Source organism: Taudactylus pleione, unplaced genomic scaffold, assembly GCF_031769625.1.
Source record: "Taudactylus pleione unplaced genomic scaffold, aTauple2 ptg000206l, whole genome shotgun sequence".
In the NCBI taxonomy this organism is placed as follows: domain Eukaryota; kingdom Metazoa; phylum Chordata; class Amphibia; order Anura; family Myobatrachidae; genus Taudactylus; species Taudactylus pleione.
The window spans coordinates 11,613,078-11,637,309 of NW_028284608.1; the positions used below are offsets into that span (position 1 = coordinate 11,613,078).

Genomic DNA, 24,232 nt, shown 5'->3' on the forward strand with positions numbered 1-24,232 from the left:
CAACATCGACAGCACGCCCCCTTTGGTGCGAGACCCGGAGCGATGGAGAGCCCGTCGCTCGCCGGGTCTCGCGCATGCGCTCGACGGAGCTCCCTCCGTCGTGCGCATGCGCAGTGGGGGAACATCGACCCGCTTGCGAGCGTACTGCCGCTCACGAGCAGGTCTGAATGACCCCCTGTATCTCCTGACTTAAGTGCCAGGAGCGATACAGACAATTGAACAGCTTCTGGCTCTCATCCCTGGAGCTTAACAAACTCGCGCTGAATTGAATTGCCCCCCCCCTATGTTTTTGAATGGAAATGGGCAATATTATCAATCTGCAAAATATTTTATAGACGGGTGTATTAAGATAGGAGTAGGCCCGTGTTTGTTCTCCGTCCGGGGCCCCCTCCTCTCTACATGGTGGCCAGCAGTGCACTGAGCACAGCAGTAGACTCTGGCTACTAGCCTGTTCCAGAGTCTACTGTACATGCGCAGGTCACTGGGGAAATGGCTTGGCAGCCATTTTCCCAGTGATTTCCCAAAACGGTTTCGCAAAACGGTGGGGAAATGGCCGCCGCGGCCATTTTCCAGGCAATTTATACAGTGATGCTTCTGGTAACGTGGGGCTCCAGAGAGGTAAGTATTGGATTAATGGGTGCAGGGTGCACGGTGTGGGCCCACCCTGCACCCAATAGGGATACGCCCCTGACTGTGGGGAAATATATCAGAATTTCTCGGTGTCAGCAGAATATATTACATGGCTGTATGTGTCTCAGAGGTGAAAGGCAAACTGAAGTAAAGCTTGGGAAGATGGATACTGTCAATTCTTTTATGATGAAGTTACTGATGTAGGACAAGCGATCATTTATGAATAATATAAATTATTAAAATTTTCAGTAAGTTATGTTTTAGAAAGACCAAACATTTTAACATAGCACTACTGTATTCACATCAAATTTGAGGTAAATTGGAAAAATAAGATGTGGGCGGGACTTGATGGTTCATAATTTAAGTCCACTCCCACTTTATTGAAGGAGGAGGGGCTTGACTTGATTCTTGCATAGTCATGATCCATGTATTGCACCTACTTATTGCATCATGTTTGCACGACACAATATGCGAGTGAGGTTTGAGTGGTGAAGACTTGGTACTTTATAGGGGCACTTACTTAAGCTGTTTTAATGTAACTTGTTTTTTTTTAACCATAAAACCAGAAGGTGACCGTATATATGTGTATGTCCAGTACAGTAAAATAGGTATACGTCCACATTAATTATGCATACAGTTCAGTACGTCTGCATTTTGTCCAGTTTGTAACAGAGGTTTATTGATAGCTTGCAAGACAAATTCATTTAGTAATGTATAAACATGACTATTGATTTGTATTATTACTGCAAACGCAGTATTGCATTATGCACAGCGTCGGTTCAATTTAGAGTCAAGTCGTTCCAGGCTAAAGCAAATGTTGTCCGCTGAGCTTTTGTAACCTAACATCTAAACGGCATGCGGTTAATTTCTACTTCAGGGTCCATAGGGGGTCCACAGGGTTGACCTTGGGGTATAGCTGGATCTGGATCCACGGGCACCACGCAGTTAAAGCTTTGCTGCTCCCAGGATGCACTTGGGTCCGTCCTCCTCTATACCCCGCCCCCGACCACAGGCACCACAGTTTTAGTTGGTGCCCGGCCGGAGTCGGGTCACCCTGTCACAGTGGGGCTGCAGGAGCAGCCCCTAAGCTTTATTTTAAAAGAAATTTTTTTTATTTTTTTCTACTTTTTTTACACTTTTAGAGCGGCAGCATCAGACTGTCCTTTAGGACGTCCACGCTGCCGCTCCTTCTCCCCGCTGGCGCCGCGACGCCAGTACAGCTCTGGGGATCGCGGCGGGACCGCAGAGCCTGTACTAGCCGGGCTCTGGGGACTCCCTTGACTGCTGCCGGACGCGACGGGGATCAGGTAAGCCGCGGGTCACCGCGTGCGGCGGCCCGCGGATACTTTATATGCTGTCAGAATCCTCCGGTCTCTGGGGACAGACCGGAGGCGCTAGCGGCGGCGGCGGGCTCCCCCTCTATAGAGGAATACCCCGCGTGTCCGCTAGACCACCAGGGTAACAGGCTGGTAGCGGGACCGGCAACCCGGGGGTTAATTGCTAGCCAGGGGAGGCAGCCTTCCCTGTCTAGCGGCTCCTCCCCTCAGCTCAGCGCGCCTTTCAACTAGCAGTCTGGCGTCGCTGAGCTGCTCTTATCTCTCGGCCACTTCTCCTCTGAGGTCTCCAGCGGCCATCTTTACTGGCAGGCATCGCAGACTCCCAGGCGGTATCAAGTGGACCGGTCCCCTGCTAAAGGACAGTGTACACAGCGCTATAGCCCTCCCAGACTCTGAATCTGGGCGGTTGATTGTAGCGGAAGGTGCAGTGAGTACTAACTTTTCTGCATTGTATGTGACTATTGCTAGTGCTGCCTGTCTGTGACTTATTCTCCTTACTGTCAGCTTATAACTATCCCTTTCCTTCTCCTACGGCCCGGCAGATGTGTGGTGGAAGGGCGTTTTTCTGATACCCTCACTTATATAAATCACGTATTTGTGGGGTCAGTCACATACTGTTGTGTGCTACACAGTACCATATCTGGGCTGTTGTGTCGCATACTGGTGAGTGCGCGGGTGTTAAATCCGTAATTCCTCTGGTGATACGTATTTCTTGTGTATTTACGGTATCATGTCTGATGAGGAGACTGAGCGCTCTGTGGCTCCTGTGCTATTTTCCTGCAGACGCTGTGCTGCTGGAGTTGATGGGGAGGACTTATCTCAGGATGGTCTGTGCGGGCGGTGCCAGCTGGTACCGGGCCCCTCCAACCCCCCTGTGTCACAGGACCCTCCTTGGGCAATGTTTTCACAGGTGCTGGCATCTATTGCGGACCGGTTATCGGTCCCATCAGCGGTCCCTTCTAGGGCGTTGCCTCAGCCCACCATCCCCCATTCCCCGGGTGTTCCACAAATATTGCAGTCTCCCCCCGGGGCCCAGACTGTGGGTCCTTACCCGGGACTGCCTGTGTATGTGCAGTCTCCCCCAGTGACGCGTCAGTCTGTAGTGCCTTTGCAGAGTTTTGCTCCGACGGCTCCTCCGCTTTGGGTGGATGTTCTCTCCAGCTCCGTACAGAGTCTGACGGCTTCGTCCTCTGCATTTCAGTTGATGTTGCAAAGTGATGTGCCACCAAGGGCGTCTAAACGTCCGGTTGTGAGTTCACTAGCTGCGCAGTTGTCGGACTCGGAAGTGTCCTCAGATGATGGAGAAATCCATGAGGACTCTGACTCTGATGCCATGGGGCAGGAGGTGGAAGCTAAGTCCTCCATTAATGTTCCAGCCTTAGTTAGGGCGGTGCGGGCTATCCTACATGTTGAGGATGATGCGCCAGCTCCTAGGTCAAAGTTTCCTAATTTTAAAAAGGCCAAGGTGACTTCAACTGTGTTCCCCCTGTCTGATCAATTAACGGATCATATGGCGGCGGCCTGGCAATTACCCAGTAAGAGGTTCCATCCACAGAAGAGGTTGGCGGCGAACTATCATTTTCCTGAAGCTCATTGCAGGAAATGGGAGACTCCGCCGGCGGTGGATTCCCACGTTACCCGCTTGATCAAAAGCGCGACGCTGCCATTGCCGTCTATCTCCTCTTTGAAGGATCCCACGGACAGGAAGGTGGAGACTTGTTTAAAGTCCATTTATTCTCTTTCCGGGGCGGTGGCTCGCCCGTCCATGGCTATCTCCTGGGTGGCTAAAGCCATTGAGGCCTGGGCCAATGCCTTGGAGGATACCTTTCCTGATGAGGCTCCGGATATCCAGAGAGCGTTAGTGGGACAGATGCGGGATGCAGCTTCCTATATCGGGGAAGCGTCTTTGGATGCCAGCCTGCTCACTTCTAGGGTGTCGGCTGCAGCGGTGTCTGCTCGGCGCTCCCTGTGGCTGAGGTCCTGGAGGGCTGATGCAGATTCAAAAAAGGGTCTGGAGGCCTTGCCTTTTAATGGTGATTTACTATTGGTCCGGATTTGGACAAAATAGTGGATACTTTGGCTAAGTCCAAGTCGGCTTTCCTCCCTTCGGCCTCTGCGCCGGCTAAAGTGAGGAGCTCTGCCTTTCGGTCCTTTAGGGTTCAGGGTAAGGCCAAGGGCCAGTCCTTCCCGAGACATTCGGCGACCAAGGCCGCACCCAAGCCCAAGAAGCAGGCATGGAGTGCTCGGCGCCCTTCTTCCAAGCAGGAGGATAAGCCTGCTGCCTGATGGGACGGGCCTCTCTCTGGGGGACCCCAGAGTGGGAGGCCGACTTCTCCAATTCGCCCAGTGTTGGCACAATACCACCACGGATGCCTGGGTTCAAGAAGTAGTCTCTCAGGGGTACGCCCTGTCTTTTCGGTTCAGGCCGCCCCACCAGTGTTTCTGCACGAGTCCTTCTCTGGACAAGACCAAAGCTGGCCAGATTCAGGTAGCTATAGAATCCTTGCTACAAGCAGGGGTCATTTTTCCCGTTCCGCAGTCTCAGCGCGGGACGGGGTACTATCCTACTCTGTTTCTGGTGCAGAAACCCAATGGTTCTCATCGCCCTATCCTGAATTTGAAGTCTCTGAACAGATACCTCAGAGTTCCCAAGTTCAGGATGGAAACGTTACGTTCCACCATTCTGGCGATGGAACCCGGGGATTATATGGTCTCCCTCGATATCCAGGACGCCTATCTCCATGTGCCCATAGCACCGGCACATCAGCGGAATCTGAGGTTTGCTATCCTGAACCATCACTGCCAATTTCGGGCGTTGCCTTTCGGCCTTTCCACGGCTCCGAGGGTGTTCACCAAGGTGATGGCAGTTATGGCTTCCCACCTTCGGGGTCAGGGTATACGTCTGTTGCCGTACCTGGACGATCTTCTGCTGCTGGCGAGCTCCCCGGAGGTGCTTCTTCGACATCTCCACCTGATCATTGCTTGTCCATTGGAAGAAGTCCTCCCTGATTCCATCACAGCGGATGGTTCATTTGGGAGCCCTGCTGGATTCTCGTCAGCAACGGATTTTCCTGACTCCGGAGAAGGTCTCCTCCCTGCAGCTGCGGATACACAGTTGCCTGAGCAGTTGCCGCCTGTCGGTCCATTCGGCTATGAGAGTTCTGGGGTCCATGGTGTCGACATTCGACATGGTGGAATTTGCCCAGTTCCATTCCCGGCCCCTGCAGGGGCTGATTCTATCGGAATGGAACGGGTTACCTCACCGGATCCGCTCTCAGATGCTGGTGTTGTCTCGGAGGTTCGGCAGTCTTTGGCTTGGTGGCTTCAGACAGCGCATCTGGTCGAGGGGCGCCCCTTTTGGATCCCGGACTGGGTCCTGCTCACGACGGATGCCAGTCTCCGGGGTTGGGGGGCAGTGACCGGCTCATTATCGCTTCAGGGTCGTTGGTCCGCGGAAGAAGCACTTCTCCCCATCAACATCCTGGAACTGCGGTCAGTATACAGGGCCCTGCAGTCGTCCGGCCCCGCTCTTCACGGAAGGGCGGTTCAGGTGCAGTCCGACAACGCCACCACGGTGGCGTACATCAACCACCAAGGGGGAACTCGCAGTCGGGCAGCAATGTCGGAGGTGTCTCAAATTCTTGCTTGGGCGGAGTGTCACATTCCAGCGATCTCGGCAGTCTTCATTCCCGGAGTCCTCAATTGGGAGGCGGACTTCCTCAGCCGTCACGACGTGCATCCCGGGGAATGGTCGCTTCACCCAGAGGTGTTTCAGCTACTCGTGGACAGGTGGGGGCTGCCGGAGCTGGACTTGATGGCCTCCCGTCACAATCACAAGTTGCCCGTTTACGGGTCAAGGACAAGAGACGCAGGCGCCTGTCTGGTAGACGCACTGTCGGTGAAATGGACGTTTCACCTGGCGTATCTGTTTCCTCCAATATCCCTGCTTCCTCGGGTTCTGCGGAAATTCAAGCAGGACGGCGGCACGCTCGTGCTGGTAGCTCCGGCGTGGCCCAGACGTCCTTGGTACTCCAATCTGAGGTGCCTCTCCATCGACGCTCCGTACCTTCTCCCTCAGCGTCGGGACCTGTTGTCTAAAGGGCCCTGCCTTTACCCGGATCTGGGTCGGCTGTCTTTGACGGCGTGGCTCTTGAGACAGCCGTCTTGAGGTCTAGGGGTTTCTCCAGTTCGGTCATTGGTACCATGCTTAGGGCATGCAAGCCTGCTTCTGCGCGGATTTACCACAGGGTGTGGCGCACTTATTTTCAGTGGTGTGAATCCAGAAACAATGATCCGCAGGTGTGCCGGGTTTCCAGAATCTTGGAGTTTCTTCAATCGGGTTTGGACCTCGGCTTATGCCTGGCCTCTCTGAAGGTTCATGTGTCTGCGTTGTCCGTGTGGTTTCAGCGACGGATTGATACACTGCCAGATGTTCACACCTTTTTCCAAGGTGTTCTCAGGATCCAGCCTCCCTTCGTGCCTCCGGTGGCTCCTTGGGACTTGGCGGTGGTACTGCGGGTCTTGCAGGGTCCTCCTTTTGAGCCGCTTGAGTCGGTGGAGCTCAAGTGGCTGACGTTTAAGACCATTTTTCTCCTGGCAATTGCTTCTGCCAGGAGGGTGTCAGAATTGGGGGCGCTTTCCTGTCGCCCTCCTTTTCTGATTTTTCACCAGGACAGGGCGGTGCTCCGCACGCTTCCTGAGTTTTTGCCCAAAGTGGTCTCAAAGTTCCACATTAATCAGGAACTTGTTGTGCCAGCTTTTCAGTCACCTGATCTTTCAGCTGGTGAGGCTTCCTTAGATGTAGTCCGGGCACTTAGAATCTATGTGGACCGGACTGCTTCGGTTAGGAAGTCGGATTCTTTCTTTGTCCTCTTCGGTTTTCACAAGAGGGGTTGGCCTGCCAACAAGCAAACGTTAGCCCGTTGGCTTCGTTCCGTTATTTGTGAGGCTTATGCACAGGAGGGTTTACCTGTGCCAGTCTCTGTTAAGGCTCATTCCACTCGTTCTGTGGGTCCCTCTTGGGCTGCTAGACGTGGCGCCTCCGCTGTTCAGCTGTGTAAGGCGGCCACTTGGTCTTCAATTCAAACGTTTTTGAGGTTCTATGCGTTTGACACCTTCGCCTCTCAGGATGCATCCGTTGGGCGCCGGGTACTCCTTTCAGCACAGGAGCGTCCCCGCCCTTAGTTGAACTGCTTTGGGACATCCCCAAGGTCAACCCTGTGGACCCCCTATGGACCCTGAAGTAGAAAACAAGAGATATGGTAAGAACTTACCTTTGTTATCTCTGTTTCTACGAAGTCCATAGGGTCCACAGGGCGCCCGCCCTGAGGCACCTGGCTTCAAATGGGCTGTGTGGCTGGTCACCGGTTTTCCGTCTCCCATTTCTGTGAGTATGGTTTCTTGTGTGTTCCAGTCTTCCTTCTCTCTGTTTAGTCTCCTCCTCCGGCCTTAGCTGCTTACCAACTGAGGTGCCTGTGGTCGGAGGCGGGGTATAGAGGAGGACGGACCCAAGTGCATCCTGGGAGCAGCAAAGCTTTAACTGCGTGGTGCCCGTGGATCCAGATCCAGCTATACCCCAAGGTCAACCCTGTGGACCCTATGGACTTCGTAGAAACAGAGATAACAAAGGTAAGTTCTTACCATATCTCTTGTTTTACCGCTGTCCGGAGTGCCGCCTGTCGGAATCCCAACGGTGGAAGGCCTTCTCGGCACTAAAGATAGACATTGAAATGCCGACGAATATCTTTAGCACCACCCCGACATCCCGACTCCCGGCATCCCGAACTAGGTAAGCCAGGGACAGGGTTAGGCAGCCCCTGGGGAGGGTTAGGGTAGGTGAAGGGGGGGTTAGGGTTAGGTACCCCCCAGGGAGGATTAGGTTTAGGGCGCAGGAGGGGGGGTTTAGGGTTAGGCACCACCGGGGGGGAGGGTTAGGGTTAGGCACTGCCAGGGAGGTTAGGGTTAGGCACCCCTAAGGGTGGGTTTGGGTTAGAGGGGGGAGAGGGGTAGGTTAGCTACTTACGTGCCACTGTCGGGATGTCCTCCTTACGCCATCGGTATGAGAACCGGCGGTTATTCAGCCATCGGTATTTCATACCGATTCCATCTAAACAATGCTGGTGTCTGTAAAGTACAATTTGTCAAGTTGTGTTTAATATTGATGGAACTTTTCAGTTACATGATCTTCCATCTCTCTAAACTTACTGTACAGGAGTCACCTTGTCTAATAAATTACTACAGTGTCTGTTTTATTTGCTTTCACCATTATATCATTAGATACCCCGACAGGAGGCCACTGTCAGAGAGAGCTAGCAGTAAATAAGAGAGAACAATTAGAAAAAAAAAAAAAAAAGATGCCGAAAATATAGAAGCTGTTATAACTGTAATATTGAATACGTATATGTTGACATGCAGTTTTGCAAAAAAAAAAAAAAGAAGATGTTTATTTCAATACATTTCATTATATTTAGTACATTTCTAACACAATTGTCTTTTTTTTTATTTCAGCTGGATGAAACTTACCTTTCTTACAAATATTAATGGAAAAATCCCAGTCCGGAGGTAATGGATTATTTTATTGAAATATTGACCATCTAAATACGCTTTAAAGCGACTGTATTCACAGTTGAGGTATTTGTTTTAGTTGGGATCAGTCCAGTGGAAATACTGCAGCATTGCACTAAGTATTAATCTGCATTACATGATTTTTTTTATAATAATAATAATAATTAATAATAATAATAATAATAATAATAATAATAATTAATAATAATGCAACCCACATGAGATAGTATATTGTTGGCCACCTAGCACCAGTCTGCAAAGTGCTCCATAGCATATTGAAGGTTATAGATAATTTATGTAATAATCAGAATAATTGACAGTGGTGTGTACCGTCATAAACGTGCAGTGCCCCCAATGGCTCCCACTGCAACAATGTGACAGACCACCTGGAGGGGAGGACCATTGCGCTGGGAACAGGGGTAAGTATAGAGTGAAGGAGGCAGAGCGGGGTGCAGCCCAGCTTATGCAGAATCCTTTAATTAATAATAATAATAATAATAATCAGAATTCGCCAAGGCCTGTTTTTGCTCTAGTTAGGAAATACAATGTGCTGTACCTTTTGGTTGCTCTATTTTTCTAGATAAATCAGGCTTTCCAACTTGGCCTGTAACAGCATCTGTTGGGCAGAGCCCTCAAATAGAGACTCTAACGCCCCGGGCTCTAACTAGGGGTGGGTGAGTGGGGATAGGGCCTAAGGGCACCTGAATTTGGCTTACCATGCAGCCTAGAGAGCCACCTGCAAAGCTGCCCGGAGCTTCTTTAGGATGTTCTGTGCTCTCCACTTCATCCTGGATGCATCCACACAGGGCTACATGTGAATGACAAATCTGTCCATCTGAGGACAGTGGACCTCATTCAGAGTTGGTCGTAAGCGGCTGCTCGGTCGTACGCCTAACGATCGAGAATCAGAAAAAAATACAATCGCACGACCGGGCGATCGCAACCAAAGTGACACCCATACATGAACAAAGCACCTCCTCTAGATAACGAGTGATAGCAGCTAGCGATCGAGTCGATCGTTGTCAGTCGCTGTATGTTAATTTTCTTCTGATGGTTGCGGCCGCTTGTGTTGTGTGCAAATACATAAAAAATTAACAAAAAAACGCATAGAATAAGCCATCCCCTTATTTATTCTTATTATTCGCTAATGCTAACGCAACTGGATCAATTACAAGCCAATTAGCGGTGTTATTAGCAACAACAAACGATTATTAGCTGCTTGCATTGTGTGGCACAAAATAGAAACATCAAACATAACATCAGTCACATTCGATATTATCGATTGTACTCTAGTGCTTGAGAGAGCACATACCCAACCTCAAGCTGTAAGATCACCCAGGCCTCGAACCTGGTCGCAGAGTGACGTTTTACTACTTCCGGCCTTCTATGTCGGTCGTAGCTGGAAATTTATGTACGCCCCTAAAACGCCCTGAAAACGGTGAGGAACGCCTGCGTTTTTAGATCACCACCCCCGTCAACACCCACAAACGGCCTTTCATGTCAATCAACTCTCGGAAGCCACTTCCTGCTCGTAAGCCAAAACGATCGACAGCATTTTGGATCGCAAGGTCTCGTACGCACATGCGCACAACTAACCGTACGCATGCGTGGTTTGGAAACATCGGATGCGTACAACCGAGCGTCCGCTTACGACCGACTCTGAATGAGGTCCGGTGTCTTTATCAACCTTTGTCTTCTAGGAGGCCTAAGCCTGAGTAGGAAATAAACTTTTTTAGATGCTGCAGCATTGTTTGTACTTGTCAAAGCTCCTCCCCATCATTGTCACATTTTTCTAAATGGGACGGATCTTTGACAATTCAAACCAGGTTCTAACAAACTGGTTAGTTGCATTGGGGGACCTGGAGGACCGCTGGGTTTACTGAGCAGAATTAAGTAAAACTTTGTATTTCATTTTATGTCTCAGAATCCAGTTAGCATTGAAATTTAATGTGTTTTGTTTTATTTTATATACAGTATGAATAATTTTTCAATGACAAAGCCTTAAACCAAACCAAGAGTTACTGCAGTGTTGAGATGCGCTATTGTTTTTATTGCTTTTGTTTATTTGACAGTTTGTATCTTTGTTTATTTTCTAGTATTACAAGGACATTTGCATCAGGAAAAACAGAAAAAGTGATCTTTCAAGTTCTTAAAGAATTAGGTCTTCCAAGTGGAAAGGTATTTAATCATGTTTAATGTATCTCTGTCCTCTTAAATAATTCAGATACAATGTAGAAGCTGGAAATCATTTTGATTGACTACCTTTGTCCATCAGCATTTCTTATTTGTGTCATAATTCCAGTTATTTCTTTTCATTTCTCTTCTAATACTTTCTACTTGTCTCCTTACAATATAACAGCGGCTGGGGGTATAAGCTGTAATGCATTGCTCCCATTCAGACCTACATAATGCTACACCTTTGTAGTTGCAAAGCACGACACAAGTAAGCAGAGAAATCATGTGTATTCCAACTCTGCAAACAACTATAGTGGTTTATTTCTTTTTTCAAAACAATCATTTAAAATACATCTCTAGTTATTATAGCATACAATTCATCCAGCCCCGTTTTTTGCAGAGTCGTGCTGGTTTTCTATCCAGGGATCCATAAAAATGATGCAATGTTTCAAGCGCCAGTTTGCAAAACCGAACAAAATACCTGGACTCAGTTATTGTGGTCCGCTGGGGTTCCATACAAAAGGACAACAATGATTTGGTTAACACCAAAAGGTCGACATGGAAGGAGGTTGACATGACAAATGTCAACATGTTCAAAAGAACAACATGGAAATGAATGACACGGAATGGTCGACACATGTTTTTTTTTTTTTTTTTGTTAGGGTTAGGCACTTACTGGAGAATTAGGGTTAGGCATTTACTGGAGAGTTAGGGTTAGGCACTTACTGGAGAGTTACGGTTAGGCACTAGGAGGGCCGGTTAGGGTTAGGCACTATGAGGGACGGTTAAGGTTAGGCACTAGGAGGGACGGTTAAGGTTAGGCACTTACCCCGGTGGTTAGGGTTATGCACTTGCCGGAGGGTTAGGGTTAGACACTTACCAGAGGGTTAGGCACTAGGAGGAAGGGTTAGACACTTACCGGAGGATTAGGGTTAGGCACTATTAGGGCTGGTTAGGGTTAGGCACTAGGAGGGCCGGTTAAGGTTAGGCACTAGGAGGGACGGTTAAGGTTAGGCACTTACTCCAGCGTTTAGGGTTAGGCACTTGCCGGAGGATTAGGGTTAGACACTAGGAGGGCCGGTTAAGGTTAGGCACTAGGAGGGACGGTTAAGGTTAGGCACTTACCCCGGCGGTTAGGGTTAGACACTTGCCGGAGGGTTAGGGTTAGGCACTTACCAGAGGGTTAGGGTTAGGCACTAGGAGGGAGGGTTAGGCACTTACCGGTGGATTAAGGTTAGGTACTAGAAAGGACAGTTAGGGTTAGTCACTAAAAGGGACAGTTAGGGTTAGTCACTAGAAGGGACAGTTAGGGTTAGTCACTTACCCTGACTGTTAGGGTTAGGCACTTGGAGGGACAGTTAGGGTTAGGTACCAAGGAGAGGGTTAGGGTGAAGATTAGGGTTAGAAAAAAAAATGTGTTGACCATTTCCATGTTGATCTTTTGAACCTGTCGACCTTTTGAACCTGTCAACCTTTTGTACTGTCCAACTTTTTTCATATCGAACTTGTCTATGTCGACCTTTTGGTGTTAACCAAATTAGTAATCAACCTTTTTAATCACACCCGGTTGTCTGATGACCATACAGACTGGCAGATAGGGGTTTTCCCCAATGGATTTCAAGTCAGTCTCGATTGATTTCTAACCCTGATCAGTTGTTCTCGGAAGTTTCTGATTAATTTAAGGACAAGAACAGCAATTTGGAGCTGTATAACAACTTTATTAAACAACTAAACTGGTGATATAAATCACTTTGTCATTGGAGAGCTTATATCTCTATCTCATCCTCTCTTTATTGCTCTCGCACTCTCTCTCTTTATCTGTAAAGTCTCTTTCTTCACATAGCTAGAAGCTACTAACCATCCCTGCAAATTTAAAAACAAGGTATTTTATCATCGTTGATCACTTTGTAATTAGAAGTTTTGTTTTTTCTTTCAATGTAGTGTTGACATAATACTTTTACTTACAGATAAGGCCATTAACCAAACCACACCAACACACATCTCTTCATTCATCTCAAAATATCAACCCGACCTCTCCGCTTAGCACAAGATCTGCGTCTCACATCCCCACGCATTACTTGCTCCCATTCACGATTACAGGACTTTCTTCGGGCGGCACCCACTCTATGGGATGCCTTACCACGAACAATAAGACTTACATCTAGTCTCCAATCATTCAAGCATTCCCTGAAAACTCACCTCTTCAGGCAAGCTTATCCGATTCCAGAACCGCCCACATAACCTTCATAGCTTCCATGTCTTATAACATCACCTTTCACAGTCCACACATAACCTCACACATTGTCTTTCTTTCACATACTCCTGACGTTTGGCAGACATTCCTGTGTGACTGGATCATGCAGCCAACCAAGAAACTCTGCATTCTGGCTGGACCAAATTGCAATATATATAGCACCTATCCCTGTGTATCAATGCCTATTTCCCTATAGATTGTAAGCTTGTGAGCAGGGCCTTCCTACCTATATATCTGTCTGTTATTACCCAGTTTTGTTCTATTAATGTTTCCACTTGTAAAGCACAATGGGATATGCTGCGCTATATAAGAAACTGCTAATAAATAATAAATAATAATAAACGTGTTAAATAAAATATATTAATGGCCATTCCATGGTCAGCCCTGCTGGACCCTAGCCACATTTCCAAAATCCTTAACAAAACATATGACGTGTTGGGGCAGACTAATGCGATACATAATTGATATTGTATTATATTATAATAATATATCATATAAATTATTTTCAGATTTCATGTTTCATTTCTTATTTTCTAGCGAGATGATACTTGTTTATTAATTTAACAAATTACTTTTCTCATGAAAGTGTTATTACAGCTGTATATACACAAAGGAGTTTTAGGTGCGCTGTCAACAGCAGCTGGTGAGCGGGTAGTCAGTCCTCTATAATATCATATAAATAAATAAACAGAAAACCAGCGCTGGCTAGAAAAAGGTTAATATTTCATATAGACGGTATTGTTATAAAAATATTTTATTATTGTTATCAATTTAAATCCAATGGTATTGTGCAAGAAAATAGATACTATAAAAATTAGTAATAAAAGATAGAAAGTTCCAATGTGTATCGAAAAAAGGAAACATACACCACTAACGTTCCTATTATGTCTTACTGGATATAGGACCTCCTCCAATGAATTTAGCAGCAATATTCACCAGTAAATGTAGAATGATCCCCAAAGTCCATAAGCACTCAGGGCCTGATTCAGAGCCGAACGCTCTGACCAGAGCGCTCGCGCTGAATCAGTGCCCTCCATGAAAATGGAGCGGCCTCCTGGCCGCTCGCATAGCTGTGGGTGACCACCCACAGCATATGCGAGCGTCCATGATGATGGTCGCGATGGTCTTGACCATCGTGACCATCGGGTTTGCGACGGAGACCCTGCGGTAGGGTCTCGCTGCCGCAAGCCCTGGAGTGATTTTGGCTCTATCAGACCCAAAATCACTCCCACTGACATCACTAGTGATGTCAGTGGGGCCGGCTTCAGACGGTAGGCGTTCCCATGGGAACGCCTCCGTCTGGCAGGCACGCCCCTGGCACACCCACCAAAGGGGGCGTGCTGTCAATCAACATCGACAGCATGCCCCCTTTGGTGCGAGACCCGGAGCGATGGAGAGCCCGTCGCTCGCCGGGTCTCGCGCATGCGCAGCGGGGGAACATCGACCCGCTTGCGAGCGTCCTGCGCTCGCGAGCGGGTCTGAATGACCCCCTCAGTCTTTGTTGTAGTGTGCTCTAGGGGTGTCCATAGGTGATAAGCCGCAATTCGGTGATCAGGAGAAATATAGGTCCAAATAGTAATCCGTAGGTAAGAGTCAATGTTCCATATAGGTCCAATGTGCTGTGGTTTAAAGCTCTATCCAGTAAGACATAATAGGAACGTTAGTGGTGTATGTTTCCTTTTTTCGATACACAATGGAACTTTTTATCTTTTATTATAAATTTTTATACATTTTTACCAGCCAGTGCTGGTTTTTTTGTTTATTTGTTATTACAGATGGCCTGTTTTATCCATGGTATCGTCACCAAATTAACTTTTACAATTATGAATTTAAAAAAAATATCACTGTCTGCCAATTCCTCAAGTTCACTTCATATATTAATACAAATCCAGCCACATTTTCTGGATATCATCAATGGCTACTTCTTCATATAACATGCCTAGAATTAATCCAGACAGGCATCCAAAATGCCTGTATGTCCGGCAGCCCAACGGGCTGAAAGGGAAACACTCCTCACCTGTTGTACAAGATCTCATCTGTTAACACAAGCAAGTAGCGTGTATCTTTAATGTAATTTTATTTTGCAGAATGATGAAATTGAGCCCTCTGCTTTTACATTTGAGAAGTTTTATGAACTTACGCAAAAGATTTGCCCTCGAACCGACATAGAAGAGCTATTTAAAAAAATGTAAGTTCAAATATATATAGTTTTTCTTTTATATATATATATATATATATATATATATACATATATGTATAAAGATCACATTAAATATGTTTTCTCACCAATATTAAATGTGCGTAGATGGACACCAGAGCCTATGAAGTGGGCATGCTACAGTTGTGTCTGACACTTACTTTTGTATAATCTGGCTGTTACTAACTACCTGCAGATTAACTTGCTTGGTTAGATAATAACAAAGTTTGTAAACTAATCTGAAAAGGAAATGAAGGAACTTTTTGCTGGAGCACATTCATGTTAATTTTTGCTTTTAAAAGTATCGTGAAATAAACAGGTTTATTATTCACAATTCAGAATGAGTATTAAGACGAAATGGATTCCTGATTATATATATTTTTTTGCCAATATGTTAATTAGGTTTTTATATCTTAAAAATATATATATTTATATATGATCAATGGAAATTGACTTATTCTAATGAATTTCTTTTCAGCAATGGAGAAAAATCTGACTATTTAACGGTAGACCAATTAGTGAGCTTTCTAAATGAAGTAAGCTTTTTCATTAACTTCTATGAAAGTCTGTCTGCCGTGGCTTGCCTTTCCAGTTACCCATTGCATGTGTCATCCAATCAGCTGGCCTCTTTTTCTGATTTGCCGATTTTACCTTCTACAGGGCTAGGCAATCTAATGCATTCCTGGCCATTACTGAACTACAACTCCCATTATCCCCTTCCTACTACTGAGCATGATGGGAACTGTAGTTTAGCAGCAACTGGTATGCCAGAGCTTGTCTGCCTTTGTTCTGTGTGAACTTTTAGATGTAACTGGCAATTCCCCCCCTCCCCCCATTTTACCTTTAGCTCTTACGTGTTTGCTTTACGACTTGCTTTTGTAATGTTGCCCTATGCGTGTTAGTGTTTTGCTGTCCTTGGGTGATTTTGTTTTCCATAGAAATTTTTTGTTGTTGTTATTGTTTTGTTTTATGCTTATGCATTCTGTTTTTTATTCTGTTTACCAGAGTTTGACTGTATATGTTTGTTAGATCTAATATTTGTTATTAGATGATATGATATTTTTTACAGTAATCCATTATTAAACCTAACAGTATGGTTGAATCAATTAGTATTGCATTTGCTCTATAAGTTCCAAGTTTTAAGTATTGAGTGTAACCTTAAATAAGAAATGTGATTGTACACTAATAGATCATAAAATATCCAAAGTGATTCTATTTCACAGCTGCCATCATCCTGGGATTATTACAGTGATACTCAGGCCTTACGCCCGCCAATTGTGTGTGTTTTACAGTATTTTGTTTTTAACTTGTAAAATTTGTGAAAACCTGCCTGAAAATGGAAACAATGTTACTCACACTCTCAATCGGTATGGTTTCTAGAACGCTTTCTGTTTCATTAGTCTTAAGGCTGATATCCACTAGCCGATTTAACAGAGCAATTGAACGATAACGACATAGTTATCGTTCAATCGCTCTTTAATCGGGCACAAATCGGGCATGAAAATGTCGGAAACGACCAGACATGCACGCTCACGCTGGTCGTTTCCGACATCAATCATAGCCCGAACATGCCGGTCAATCTGCCGATAAGGACAGATTTACCATATTCGGGGATGACGGAGGTTGCCTACACTGAACAACTAGTCGTTCAGTGTAGGCACCGCAGGGGATGGGTAACAACGGTATGATTACGATGTCATAATCGTACTATCTTCCCTGGGTCGCGTAGTGGATACGCACCTTTAGTGATGTCAATGGAATAATCTCCAATGACCTCCCAAACAACCACATTCCAAGCTGGCATTTAAACATGCTTATGTCAATGCAAATTAAATGCCAGTGGGCATCCAGCCTAGCACTTCTACACAGTGCTGAATTTCCCATTAGATCCGTGCATAAGAAAAAAAGGCATTTGCTGGGGGTGGCACTCAGACACTCATTTTCTTACTGTCAGTCTGAACTTTTCCACTGATCACAAAAAAGGCCTCATCATCAGCTGGCGAAGCATTATCACAGTGAGAAAACCTCCACAGACAAGCAGATATAAGATTATGGGATCTATTTACTAAGCAGTGTTAGGAGACAGAGTGAAAAGTGATAGAAAGTGATAAGGTACCAGCCAATCAGCTCCCAACTGTCATTTTTCAAACACAGCCTGTGAACTGACAGTTGGGAGCTGATTGGCTGGCACCTTATCACTTTCTTATCACTTTTCACTCAGTCTCCTAACACTGCTTAGTAAATAGACCCCTATGTGCTCTATGTATTAAGCAGAGCAAAGTGTGGAAAAGGGGACCAGTGAAGAAGTTGACCAATGCAACCAATTAGCTCCTACCTATTATTTCATAGATTGTACTTGATAAATGTTACGTCAGTGCTGATTGGTTGCTATTTGCAACTTCTCCACTGGTCCACTGGAATCGCTTTTCACTGCTTGATACATCAACCCCTATAACTGTCTTCTTCGTAAAGTGAAACTGTCTTATTTTTTTATTAAAAGGGTCATAGAACTGCTAGGCCCAAGTACAACGATACCCCTAATAGTGGCAGCTTCCATTTACCATATGAAAGAGGTCATGTCTCATCTCCTTCCTTTTGCAGGGCTCCTATATTTTTTAAATATAGAACTTGGCCACTCATATGAATCGCTGTTAATAAAAGCCACCACTGTCATACTTTAATATTTGAATACAGTAAAACACTCATTGAGCCTGACCTCAGTCCCCCTGCCAGCTGTGGTGCATTAATGGTTTTAATTATTAGGAAATAAGCATTCCGAGATATGTGCTGGGAGAGCAATGGCATATCGCAGCCCTAATATCCCATCCGAATGTTTTCTCTGGATCATTGGTCCCATGCACCTGTATCACAAATATGACAAATGTCTATGACAATTACTGAAGCATAGATATTAGAATCTTCAATGGATATTATGTAAAGAAAAACAGAAGCAGGGGCGGATCTAGGGGTCAGGCCACCCATAGGCACAACATCCATATCCACCACTCCATCACACATTTTTATTATTTTCATTATTAGGTTTAAAGCCCCCATTTGGCGATTGTCAGTATATTATAGTGGGAGTGGGGAGGCACTTGGACGCTGCTGGGGGTGGGGAGGCACTTGGACGCTGCTGGGGGTGGGGAGGCACTTGGACGCTGCTGGGGGTGGGGAGGCACTTGGACGCTGCTGGGGGTGGGGAGGCACTTGGACGCTGCTGGGGGTGGGGAGGCACTTGGACGCTGCTGGGGGTGGGGAGGCATTTCGACACTTGTTTTATTATGGTCATAGACAGTAATGAAACAAGTTGAGTCCTGGTTACAGTCTGTCAATCTGCTGAATGGAGTGGATAGGTCACATATTGTCTGAGAGAAGCCTTTTTAAACCACATAAAAAGCACATAAACCACATAAGACTTTCAGTGGAGTTGCTGTTCTGGGAGAGAGAGCACTATCCCAAATAAAGTTCAATATGTGTCTTTAAGATTTAATTGATTAGCACCGACAACGTTAAGTTTAGCACACAAAAAAATTATATATTAAATATTAACACAATTGTTCCTCCTTCTTACCTTTCAAAAACATTTAAACTGAAGCTTCGGTCAAGCTTTTATAGATTGTATTTTTAACACAATTAGATCAGAGCATCCTTTTTACACCGCTCATTCGGATGTGCCCAGTCTTGTAGTGGAAGTGGGTAGAACAGTCTGTAGCCAGTTGGGTCTTTAAAATATTATCAGCAGTACATGACATTTCAATAAATGAGTGTGAGTGTCTGTCATCTGATCACTTATGAGGACTGGCCTGTATGCTGTGGAATGCGGATATGGAGGTTATGCTGTATAGCAATACTCGCAGGTTACCCGCAACAGCGCAAAGTAGTGATGCATCGTTCCTGCCAGCCTGAGACAGGAAAATTGTGCAATCAGACATAGTTTACACATTTAGCTTTTTACTCATAAAGAAATATACTGAGAAAAATTGTTTGGAATAAACATATATATATTAAATCCGGGTACACACTGTAGCGATGTCGGGCCGTTTTGTCGTTTCGTAACGACAAATTGCCTACATCGCTCAGTGCAAACAGGCGATTGCGCGCTCCAGTGGTGGCCAGCGACGGTCGCTAGGTTTGATGTACTGCACATCAAACCTAGCAATATTGCTAGCGACCTGTAGTAAGTTAATGAAGGACGTAACAGTTATCATTCTGTCGTTCATTAACTTGTTCCAGTGTGTACGGGCAATCCCCGTTCAAGGGCATTTGTTCTGATGTCGGAATGAATGTCCATCACTCAAGTATGTACCCAGAGATACAAGGGAAAACTTACGTTTTCGCTGGAGGCGATGTGTGATTCCGGAACGGTATATCACGTCCTTCCTGTTGAATTCAGTTGCCCCATAAGAGACAGGAGCTCACCTTGCCCCTAAGACACGGGTCATATTTTCCTGCTACTTCTATTTAGAGAAATGCTGTCCACGTACAGTATATACATTATTAAGATTGCAAATAGGTTTCCTTATGTGGTTGAATATCAGATACTATAGTATTTCTAATAACAATGAAATCGTACAATAGAGTTATCCATAAAAGTATTATTGTATTTGTATTACAAGTGGATAACTGTCTTAAAAGATAATTAACATTCATTTTTACATTTCCATGTGCAAGTAGTTCATTGAAATACAGCAGTAACTACCCGAAGTCTCACACTCTGCTTCTTCCTACCTCCCAGTCTCTGATCTTAAGGAAAATAACACACCAACCGCAAATGGGAAGTGAATTAGGCCTAGGGCCAGTCAGTCCCCACAATAGGGCCAGGTCTTGGATCATGAATAAGGGCTTCCTTCCAAATCCAAATTCATTTGCTAAACCTCAAGATTTCTGGATCGCAGAACACATTTTAAAACAACCATTTAGGGATAAAAAAAAGAGAGGTTTTCCTTTTTTAGGTATAATGCTGTACCATCTGGAACGTTTCACCACGTGTAGGTGAGCGATTTGGAAGACGTGTGCTGTACTGTCGTCCAGGTCTGCGTTGGCTGTGAATACATATTATTTATCATTTGTTTTTAAATATTTGTCCCTAATTTGAATCTTAAAACAGCTGATGCTGGACGCCAAGGTAGAATTATTATTTTGACATTAAATGTCGCCAAGTGTTTCTGTAACACAAAAGGCTACTCAATAACTTTAACATACAGTATACCCATCTAAACACAGTGAGCAGCAATTGTCTGGGGTGAACCGACAGTCACTAGCTCCTAGCACATTGATAGACCCCAAAGTTTCAAGTGCATTTGAGGTGAAACTTTAGAATAACGGTTTATCACTTTGCTTATCAAGTTTGCTTTGAGAAGTTGAGCTGCTTGTATGATCTTCATTGTCCTTGTGCCTTTTTTGTTTTTTAAAGACCAGATATAAATTGGTATTCCAAGCCTAATGCTTCAAAGCTCCTCAACCTTTGACGCCCCTCTCCATTTTACCTTCATTGTGTCTCCTTGCTTTGTTTAATATTTAACCCCTCTATCAGACACATCTGCTTCAATTCTATTTTACACTTCTTTTTACTGGACCTACTCAGTTCCGAGCGTTGTGGCCGAGTACTGTTGGAACAACATAGGAACACTCAGAAAAGTGACACATCACGGCTGTAACATCACTCATCTTGCCTTGCACCCCTACAGGGATGCGTCGGAGAGTGATCATTGTTTCTCTACTGTAAATGTGGGTAGTGTGTGCAGCCACACATCACTCAGAATCCTCCATATTTCCCGTGCGTGCACATTTTTACCTCAAGTTTGCTACTTTTTCCTCAGTTGTGCATCAGAGTCTGCATATAGGGCGGTACTCCGTAAGTTGTGGCTATCCAATTAGCCCCGGTGCCGGCACTTAACTGGTGTTTTGTTTTGCCTGTCCCAGGCAAGCGAAACCAAATCCCCAACAAGTAAGGATTTTTCGGCTATCACAGCAGCGCAAGTACATAGGTTTGCATCGTTTCGCAGATTCTCTGTTTTTTCGGGCGAAAAACGGTAATTTTCCGCACTAAAAAATCTATAATTGGATAGCCCGATAATGATAAGGGGCACAGATGACTTAATTAGTACCTCAGTAAATTTGATTTAACCATCTGGAGTCAAACATGGGTATCCTTAAAACATGGACTGTATTGGCGGCGTTTGGAAAACTCTGATATAAGGGATACAAAAAGACTTCATATTTTTTTGTACATCGAAATGCAATAAGAAAGCCTTCAAAAACATTATTTATTTTAGACACTGTAGGAAACATCATTTATTTATTAAATGCCAAAATAGGTACAAAATCTCCATATAATGTAAACGTGAGAATGGACATCACAGTTGTGGAGCATATTACTCCTTGCTTCTATAATTCATGTAAAGAACTGATTATAGATGTGTCCTCATGCAGCTAACCTCAATATGACATGTGGCAAATGACGCCTGGTGTGAGTGAGCCGCCAGGTCCCATGCGATTCAACTTACGCCGAGCTTTGTTTTTGAGCACTTTTCACACAAAAATGCTTCTTAGTCGCAAACAGATGTGACAAATCGCTTCACGAGACTGCGCGGGTCCTGGCTGGATTACAGCTATAGTGTTCGAGGACACATCTGTATATGATAGAGAAGGAACCTTACCAGCACTTCATATGTATTGAAGAGTTTATTTTTATTTATTTTTTTAATCCTTTTATTTTTAGAATATTCCCCACGTCTGATATCCTATTTTTTTGTGAAAGTTTCAAGATAATGTTTCCTGTTAGAACAACCTATAGTACATCCTCCTATTTGTATGCTTCCTTAATATACCAAATTCTGTGTATACGCCACACGCACACATACAAACGCACACATTATTATTATGTACTATACAGAAGAATTCATTATGTACAGTGCATAATAGTAAGCAATCTTAATTAACCACGGTTACATTTTACAATGTAGCATCAAAGAGATCCTCGCCTGAATGAAATCCTGTTCCCATTCTTCGATGCTAAGAGAGCAATGCAGATTATAGAGATGTATGAACCGGATGAAGAGTTGAAGAAGAAAGGTAAGGCAATTTGTACTACGGACATAGTCTAAAATTTAATTATGTTACTCCTATCCAAAGGCGAACCAGTGGTATAAATATTATGGACCTTTGACCCTCATAATGTCATTGCTCGATCGAGCAGTACATATTGCACATGTGTTTTCTGATAACCTGTCCAGACCCATATAGCTGAACCTCCATTTATTTGCCATTGCAGATACACGTACTCTATAAATGGAAATCTAAATCTAGTCTAGAGTTGTCATAAAGTTCATTAAGAAAACTTGTATTAAAAGTTTGACTGAGTAGTAACATTGTGACCTAGAAAAATTAAATACAGGTCGTAAATCATTTCTGATAGCGAAGAGGTTTAAAATCACAATTACTATGACCTTTTTCTCTCCTCTGTGTCTCTCACAAAATACGGCTATATCAGGCTGAAGGAGAATGAGCTAGCTCAATTAAGTAGGGTCTGACAAAAAATGTATCAACGAACACTAAGGGGTATATTTACTAAAGTGCAGGTTTTAAGAAGTGGAGTTGTTGCCGATAGCAACCAATCAGATTCTACTGATCATTTATCTAGCTCCTTCTAGAACAGGGGTGGGGAACCTTTTTTCTGCCGAGGGCCATTATGGTATATATAACATTATTTGTGGGCCTGGTGCAGGCCACGCCCCTCCTTGTGACATCATACAGGGGCGGAGCCACAATCGTTGGTGATTACAGCAATGCCCGGAGCATCCTGAGGTTGCTTCGGGGAGCTGTAAGGGCAGCGGTGTGACTGTCTGAAGCATCCTAAGGCCAGACCAACTGATTCCGCGGGCCTTATACAGCCCTCGGGCCTATGATTCCCCATCCCTGTTCTAGAAGTTAATAGCTAGAATTGCTATTGGCAGCCCATCAGATAAAATAATAACCGAGACATGTGCTTATATACTGTACCTAAGGAAATTTGGAAGGTTTACATTTTTCCCCCGCTTTGCAGGTCACATATTAAGTGACGGATTTTGCAGATACCTGATGTCGGACGAGAATGCGCCCGTTTTTCTAGACCGCTTGGAGCTGTACCAGGAAATGGAACAACCTCTCGCACACTACTTTATAAGTTCCTCCCACAACACGTACCTTACCGGGAGACAGTTTGGTGGAAAATCATCCGTAGAGATGTACAGACAAGTTCTTCTAGCTGGATGCAGGTCATTACCCTTTTTTATTTTATAGAGATTTTTTTTTTTTGTTGTCGTTATTATACAAAGCCTTCGTAAAGGGTATAAAATACCGCGATCACCTACATACCGTGGAGGCGGCAATTTTACCAATGAAAATTCACATTGGTTAAGTGATGTCACTAGCTCTAGTAAATTAGTAGATTTCGGGGTATATTTACTTAAGTGCGGGTTTATATAAGTGAAGATGTTGCCTATAGCATCCAATCAGATTCTAGCTATTATCTTCTAGAAGGTGCTAGATAAATGATAAGTAGAATCTGATTGATTGCTATGGGTAAAATTTCTATTTCTATAAACCTGCACTTTCGGTAATTGGTGCATTATATCTGACAGCAGCTAGACAATATTAGCCTACTTTTCACCAGACTGATCAGAGCTAACATCTGATTGATTGCTACATAGGTTATAGATGTTCGGTTTGCAACATATTATCTGCTATATAATGTTGTTATTGTCCGTCTAACACTTGCACGCTAGAGATGAGAGGAGCAGCCTCCCTCTGTATCGCCCCAGCCCGCCCCTGGAATCCACAACATACCTGCCCCACCTCCCCCAGCACGATCTCTGCCTGCAGTAGGCCATATCAGATTATGTTCTTGACTACTGTTCAAAGAAATTGCATTGGCGACGTTGCCACTGTGCAGTGGGTCTGCGGCAACAGACACATGGACATAGCCTGCGGAGATGCTGCATTCCTGATTGACTACTGACAGTATAAAAATAATTTACTGGAGATGTATGATTTGAAGGGGCTGGAAGCAGGAAGGTGCTGTCTGTGGAGCATTGG

The 24,232-nt window shown here is 44.9% G+C and overlaps 1 protein-coding gene across 8 annotated transcripts in view; it reads left to right on the forward strand.

Annotated features, from left to right (window-relative positions):
• The window catches only part of PLCB4 (phospholipase C beta 4), a 335,768-nt gene that overhangs the window by 193,119 nt on the left and 118,417 nt on the right, over positions 1–24,232 (forward strand). For all 8 annotated transcript variants that reach the window (XM_088478044.1, XM_088478048.1, XM_088478046.1 and 5 more), the window contains 6 exons: positions 8,475–8,528; positions 10,628–10,709; positions 15,048–15,148; positions 15,636–15,693; positions 22,123–22,231; positions 23,202–23,412. In XM_088478044.1, the coding sequence (XP_088334170.1) occupies positions 8,475–8,528; positions 10,628–10,709; positions 15,048–15,148; positions 15,636–15,693; positions 22,123–22,231; positions 23,202–23,412 (615 nt within the window). The remainder of the gene's footprint in view (positions 1–8,474; positions 8,529–10,627; positions 10,710–15,047; positions 15,149–15,635; positions 15,694–22,122; positions 22,232–23,201; positions 23,413–24,232) is intronic.